Source organism: Elephantulus edwardii, unplaced genomic scaffold (genome assembly GCF_000299155.1).
Source record: "Elephantulus edwardii isolate Elephantulus edwardi_28Jun2011 unplaced genomic scaffold, EleEdw1.0 scaffold00037, whole genome shotgun sequence".
NCBI lineage: Eukaryota > Metazoa > Chordata > Mammalia > Macroscelidea > Macroscelididae > Elephantulus > Elephantulus edwardii.
The window spans coordinates 16,960,464-16,968,010 of NW_006399787.1; the positions used below are offsets into that span (position 1 = coordinate 16,960,464).

The following is a 7,547-nucleotide window of genomic DNA, read 5'->3' on the forward strand; positions in this document are numbered from 1 at the left end:
GCATCAGAGAGTTGGACAGTGACCAAGGAGGATAGAAGGATAATTGATGCCTTTGAGCTGTGGTGCTGAAGAAGGGTATTGAGAGTACCATGGACTGCTAGGAAAACAAACAGATTCATCCTGGAAAGGGTAAACCGGGTGGCTCCTTGGAGGCAAGGATTCTGAGGCTCCGTCTAACATACTTTGGACATGTTGTAAGAAGAGACCGGTCCTTGGAGAGGGATATCATGCTTAGTTTGGTGGAGGGAAAGTGCAGGAGGGGAAGACCCTCTTTGAGGTGGATTGATTGAGTGACTGGGATAATCGGGATGGAAGTGTCAGAGAGAGTGCGATTGGCACAGGACAGAGCAGAGTTTAGGGCTGTTGTACATAGGGTCACTATGAGTTGCAAGTGACTCAACAGAACATAACAACAACAACATACGGTATTTGTTCTTATCCACCTGAGTTAATTCACTCAGCATAATGCTCTCTAGCCTCTCCATGTTACATAGTATTTTTTTAAAAATCAGTGCTCCTTCTGTAATCTTTTTATTTTCAAATTCTAGAACTTGTGATAAACATGTATTGGAACTTGTAGATCTGTCTTTCATAAAACCTTTCCTGTTCACGTAATCCTTTTCCCTTTATGCATAGTATAGTGGTATCCTCATGTTGTGTTTCTAGTCTACAGTATTGCACTTAAGCAACCTCCAGTCACAGTATCTAGCCATTCTACTTAATAGATTATTTTTGTTTGTGTTTTAATTTCAGTAGTCACACTCTTCTTTCCTAAAAACTTTGTGATGTGATAACATGCCCTAAATTCTCATTTACCATTATAGACACCTGTTTAATTCTCTTACAGAAGTATCTTTGTTTCTGGTCTGTAGAAAATGTTGCTTGTTTTCAAAAGCAGCATTGTTATTTATTAGTATATTTCTTATTTTTGTATGTTACAATTCAGGATGTGACTAATAACATGGATGCCAGGAGCAGAAAGCCAGTGTTCAAGGCCAAGTTCTGTCCCTTGGACACGTTCTTTAAACTCCATTAAAACTCCCTGTGTCCCATATTCTTTACTTGGGAAATTCAACCAAAAACAAACCTACTGTTCTTGAGTAAGCTCTGACTCATTTCAACTCTTTAACTGATTTCTAAGGCTGTAAATCTCCCCCCCCCAATAAAAATTGTAAAACTTTTGTTCATCAAAGACAGTCAGTTATGCAGTTGCTATTAATAAATTGCACACCTATAAACAGTTAAGGTGGTAAAAGTCATGTGATAGATACATTTACAATAATGACCAAAATAGATACATATACCATTAAGACAGAAGAGGGGAAGTAGCTGCTGAGGATGTCTGTGTACTACTGAACACATCATAGAATTTGGTTCCTTGGTTTAGAGGTTTAGGGTCATGGTTTCATGGTATCTCCCTGTTAACATGGTTAGTATTTCCATTCTGGCTCCTAGTTTGTTTCTTAGTCCCTGGAGGCATTAAATAGTGCAGGCACCTGTCCAGGGTTCAGTTGGTCCATATTCACCTTCAGGAAGTATCCCCAGGAACAGGCATAGATCATGGTAGCCTCATACTGTCTTGGCTTGTTAAAACCAGAGCAGAGTTTCCAGGAGAACTGTATGGCCTGGAGCTTCCACATTCTGTGCCAGATGTTTGGGTGTTCTGACTGCCACTTCAGGGTATCGAGGCTGTAAATCTTTGCAGGAGGAAACTACCAGTCATTCCCTTAAAGAGAGCCTGTGAAATTGAATTCTCAACCTTTTGGTTACCAGACCAATACATTATGCACTTAGGGCTGTTGTTATTTAGTGTCTTTGAGTTGACTACAGCTATTAAGGATAATAATAATAATGTGTATCTCGGATGATGGTTAGGATTAATGAAATGTGTCAAAATTTTTATATCACATAGCAGGTGCTTCTTAAATATTAGCTGCTGTTCCTTCTAATAGTTGTGCAAGTAGTATGTTAGGTGTGATCATGTGATTTGAGTAGATGGACAGGACAGTAGACATTTTACAATATGCCATACTACTCTAGACATTTCTCACATAACTTAAAATTCAGAATTGAATCTAACGTATTAAGTAACTTAACTTGGCCCTTTTGTTTTTCTATAGCTTGATCCTGAATTGGAAAAAAGACTGAAGATGAATAAAGTAACATTGGAGTCAGAGTATGAGGTGCAGTATATTAATATTGCCTCACTTTTGTAACAGATTTTTTAGTCCATGACTAGATCTCTCAGCTCAGGTAAATGTATTACCATTGCAGTTTAAAAAAAAAAAAGATCTCAAATATAGTGTATTGGGACAACTTGATAGTCCCTTAAAAAAGAAATAAAGATGAATCTATACTTTTTTTAAAAATTGTGATTTGAGTAAAGGTTTACAAGGAAAATTAAGGTATCAGTCAACCATTCATACACATTTTGTTCAATAACTTCTTCCCTGCAATTCTGATTTGTGTACCTCTCTGGGAGCTCTGGTGGCTTAGTGGTAAGGTGTTACGTTGCCACACTATAGGTAAGTGGTTCAAATCCAGCAGTTGCTCTCCAGAAGAAAGATGAGCAGTCTCCTCGGGCCCTTACTGGAGGGTCAGTTATGAGTTTACAGCAGATAACACTAACAGCATACCTCTCCATGGCTTCCCTTTCTTTGATGATACAGTGTTCGTCCCTTTATTGACTTTCCTTTCACCCATCTATCTTAATGTATGTCTTTTATGTTTACTAATTTTTAGTCCACTTCCCCTTCCCATCCTGGTAACTATTTAAGAATGACTCTAGCTTTGTGTAAACCTTCTTCTAATGTGTTATAATAGTGGCCTTCTGCTGTACTTAACCTCTTTGTGATTGACTTCTTTCATTCAACATTATGCCCTCTCAGTGCATGTGTCTCATGAGTTCTTTCTTTTTTAGTGTTGAATAGTACCCCATTGTGTAAATGTACCACAGCTTCTTTGTCCATTTCTTTATGGATAGATGAGTCCATACTTTATCAATAAGAAAATTAATTAATTATAGATGAATCACAATTTAAAAAAAATACAAAAGATCTGGTAAGAAAAAGGGAATATTTCTTTTTAGCAAAGTCGTATGTCAGGAAAGCCTATTTAATTATAATACAAAAACCCATATGCATAAAGGTAAAGATAGCTAAATTCATACATAAAAATTTAAAAAGTTAAGACTAGAAAGAAAATTATGAAGCCACGAGTTAAATGAAAAAATTATAAAAATATTCCTTATCCGGAATATTCCATCCAGAAGGAGTGCAGCAGTTCCTGTTTCCTGGCCTCACTGACTTCAGTTTCCCGCCCTTTTTCCTTTCTTCCCTTCTTCCCTTCCTTAAACGGGGGTGAGATAGTTACACCTTGCTGCTCTCGGCCTCTAAGCTGGTGCCACTGTAGCAAGTGCCCATGGCCTCTGAGGTTGGCCTTTTCCCCCCACAGTGTTGCCCTTGAAACTTGCTCTAAAGCCCGAGGCAGCCCAGAAGGATCCAAGTTGATTTCACGCCAACACTGGCTCTTGTTCAGCACACCCTTCAGCTGGGGCCTCCACCTCAATAAGGGGCCCTGTGCTCATTCTACAATTGAGGCAGTCTGGGGAATGGCTACAGCAAGAAAAGTGTGTGTCCTCCCCAAGCTTTAAAAGGTTGTGTCCATTTCCTTTACTACACTGGCTTAATGACAAGGGCGTTCATGTCATGTAGTTCTTGTTTAAGTTCCTCTAAAATCCTATTTTCGTGCATGCAAGAGTTTGAGAGTTGGCTCCAGAATAAACAAGAAACATGGTTAATTCATAAATCCTTTGCATAATCCCTCTCAGAATAGATGCTTTTGAAAATACACTTAGATGTTGGTGGTTGTGTTTTGTATTTTTTTTCTGAAAGCTCATTTTGTGAAAACGAGATGAAGAAGCCCAGGAATAAGACTTTTTAAAGAAAATACTTAAAATAAATATTAAAAAAATTAAAATATTAAAACATTCTTAGTGAATTCTGTATTGTAAGCAGTTAAACTAGTAAAGGTAGAACTTGATCAGAGAAGTGGAAATATCAGCCTTCTGGGGGGATCTGCAGTTGCATCATATTTCAGTGTAGGGAATAAATTTGTGAATAGTGTGTGAACCAAGATTATTTGTCATTAAAGCTGTGCTATTCAAAAAAATTTCTTTATCCTATCATAATGAATTAAAGAATACAGATCAGTATAAAAGTTTAGCAATGTAGTAGAAATATGGGCAAATCATTTGAAGTATATAGAGAAAAGGAAATAGACTTCTTAAACATATGGTAAGATGCTCAATTTCATTAACATAATAGAAAATTAGCTTAAATAATGAAGTACGGTTTTTGATCTCTTGGCAAAAATGAAGACATGTAACAGTATATCATATTATGGGGTGGAGTATGTGAGGCTATTCCTCATCTCTGATGGTTTCGTCAGTTTGAAGGATGGTACAGGATAGGGCAGGGTTCATGTCCATAGGGTCACTATGAATAGTGGTCACCTCCATTACACAAAACAACCTCCAGCTCCTAGTTCATATGTGATGTCCTTTGCAATGATCTATTTTCTTATTGCCATCAAATTGGAACTGGCTCATAGCTGACATTGCTCTGGGTTTCGGAACCTGTCTGTAGCACAGGAGGAGACAGCACATCTTTCTCCCTTGGGACCATTAGTGGATTTGAACGACCGTTCTCATGGCCTTTGGGTTCACAGTGGAACTCCCTGTGGACTGCACCACAAACTTGAAAATAATCCTCCTAGGGAGCTCTGGTGGCCTAGTGGCAAGAAGCTGCACTGCAATCCCAGAGGCACAAGGTTCGAATGCACCAGATGCTCTGCTAGAGAAGGAGAGGCAATCTCCTCCCTATACCAGTCAGATCCGATTTGACAGTACACCCAAAAAAAAAAAAATTAAAAAAATATAGACAAGAAGCCTCCTTCACACTGACCAAACCACTGTATGTTTAGATCATTTCATAACTATGCTTGAAAATACATTAACCTACTCTTAAACGTTAAATTACCAAATACCAAAAGAACAACTGTCTTGAAAGACATACAGCAAGAGTGCTTCCTAAAAGGTAAGATGATAAGGCATCATCTCAGTACTTAGGGCATGTTACCAGGATGGCCTAGTCCCTAGAATAGGACATCACGTGGTCTGCGCTTTCCAAAAAGCTGAAAATATAAATACCATTTGACCCAGCAATTCAACTAGTGGGAATATACCCTAAAGAAACCAGAGCCATGACTCAAACAGATGTATGTATACCTGTGTTTATTGCTGTGTTATTCACAGTAGCAAAGAGATAGAAGCAATCCAAGTGCCTGTCAACAAATGAATGGATAGAAAAATTATGGTACATTAACACAATGGAATATTATGCAGCATTGAAAAATAATGAACTCGTATAACGTTATACAACATAGCGGATCCTGGAGGACATTAAGCAGAGTGAAGTATCTCAGTCACAAAAGAATAAACACTGCATAACACTGCTGTTATAAAATAGGACAGACATGGCGGGTGGTGTTGGGGAAAGAGTGGATCAATATATGAACACTGCATTAGAACAGATGAGGGAATGCACTGTCCGAAAAGAATATATAAATAAGCATGATTAGACAATAATCTGGAACAGAGGATGCATTGTGGGGCGGGGAGAGAAGAAAATGTTCAGCAATTAAAAAATATAAATAAACTACAGTGTACCTAAAAGGAAGTGGTGAATGTTTTTAATGGACAAAATCACCTGATTTTTAAAGTCAGAATTTATAGGATATTTGTTATTTTATTTTGTTTTGTTTTGGTAGATAAACTTACCTAGGCTAAGGATTCTCTTTTGTTTCTCATTTATTTCTTAAAATCATGAGTAATGTATTTTATGTAATCTCTATCTCTTGATAAAATTGCTTTTCTTCTATAATATATTAAAAATTTATATTGCCTTTTCATATGAAAAAAAATTACTATGGTGGTGATTATTTTGCCATTGAGTTGGAACTGCCTCATAACTGATCTTCCAGCGTGTTTTCAGAGGTTGTAAGTCACATGGGAGGAAATTGCCCATCTTTTTCCTGCAGAGCAGCTGGTGGATTCAAACCACATGCCTTTGGGTTAGTAGTCCTTACCACTCAGCCACCAGAACTCCCTATAATGAAGGTAGGAGCCAAACTGTAACTGAAACTAGGTCTGATTGCCTAAAAGAATTTCACTGTGGTTACTGTAGGGCATGTACTTTGGGGTTTTTCCTTAAGTTTAGGCTTATTTCTTAGTGCCAGGATAATCAGCTTGGTCTTTTTTCTTCTTTTTGACTGAAGTTAGAGAATTCACATTTGTCCTTTTTCCCCTCACTCTCTCATTTATTATCATCATCTGTGTTCTTAGTCTTTATACCACATCAGTCTTCAGATTAAAATTTTGTTTTCCCAGCTTCTTGCTTTTCTTTATACTCTCAGAAAATTGAGTTTATATTTTCCTGTTGTGGTAGTTGTATACTTAGATAGAAGGAGCCCTGCTGGTTAATACATTACAATTGGATGCTACCAGAAGGTAAAAGTTTGAATCTGCCAGCTGCTTTGAGGCAGGAAAGTCAGTCTCTTCAGTAAAAATTTACAGCCTCAGAAACTAAGTGAGGAATCATCTTGAGTCTGACTTTCTTGATGGCTTTGACTTTGATTTTGGTTTGATCTGCTGAGATACTGGTGTGTGTCAGGTAACATCAAGAGAAAGAACAAAAAATTCCAACAGCTGAGAAATATGGTATTTTTTTTATTACATTTTTTTTTCTGCAGTAAATTTCTTTGCTAAAATTGTTATTGCAGACTCACTGGATTCTTGCTACTTATTCGTTCAGTAATGTTGTGATCAAAGCTTCAGAGCTCCTGTACTAATATGACTACTTTAATGTTTTTGTGGTTGTGTAGAAAATGAAGGAGTGCACTTTCGAGGACTGGAAGAATATTCGAGGACCTAGGCCTTGGGAAGATCCCAACCTCCTCCAAGGACGAAATCCAGAAATCCTTAAGACTAAGACAACCTGAATATGTTGATTCTACTTTATTTTTCACATTTTAAAATTAAAAATATTGTCAAGTGGACATCCCACCATATATTCCTATAAAGTGGAAAGAAAATTCTAGAACCTCAGAACTCTCCAAATTCTTAACTTGATGGTTAAGTATCAAAAACGTCTAGAGGAAGTCTTTATACTTTGAGGTATTCCATTTGCAAATCAAAGTTGTGGTGTTGATGACATATATTTTGTACCTCTCAATAAAAGTGTAGATATTACTATTGAAGAGTGGTGATTTATTCTCTGACTCAGCTACCTACCTGCCTGCCTCTCCTACCAAACACCACATGAACTTCTTGGATACTTGGGTCTGATTCCTGATGAAAATAGTGAGTCTGCATCCAAACTCTTAGTAAAATCAAGAAGTGGTTTTATGCCAAACCAGTGTAGGAAACAATGGTGATCATCGTCTGAGATGAGTTTTCTTTTTATTCATGTTACTTTATATGATGTGCT

At 37.4% G+C, this 7,547-nt stretch overlaps 1 protein-coding gene across 1 annotated transcript in view; it reads left to right on the forward strand.

The window, feature by feature from the left end:
* LOC102872521 (cytochrome c oxidase assembly protein COX16 homolog, mitochondrial-like) overlaps window positions 1-7,059 on the forward strand; it is a 24,152-nt gene extending 17,093 nt beyond the window's left edge. Inside the window, exons 3-4 of the mRNA XM_006884732.1 lie at window positions 2,121-2,183; window positions 6,943-7,059. Of these exons, the coding sequence (XP_006884794.1) occupies window positions 2,121-2,183; window positions 6,943-7,059 (180 nt within the window). The remainder of the gene's footprint in view (window positions 1-2,120; window positions 2,184-6,942) is intronic.
* The last annotated feature ends 488 nt before the right edge of the window (window positions 7,060-7,547 follow it).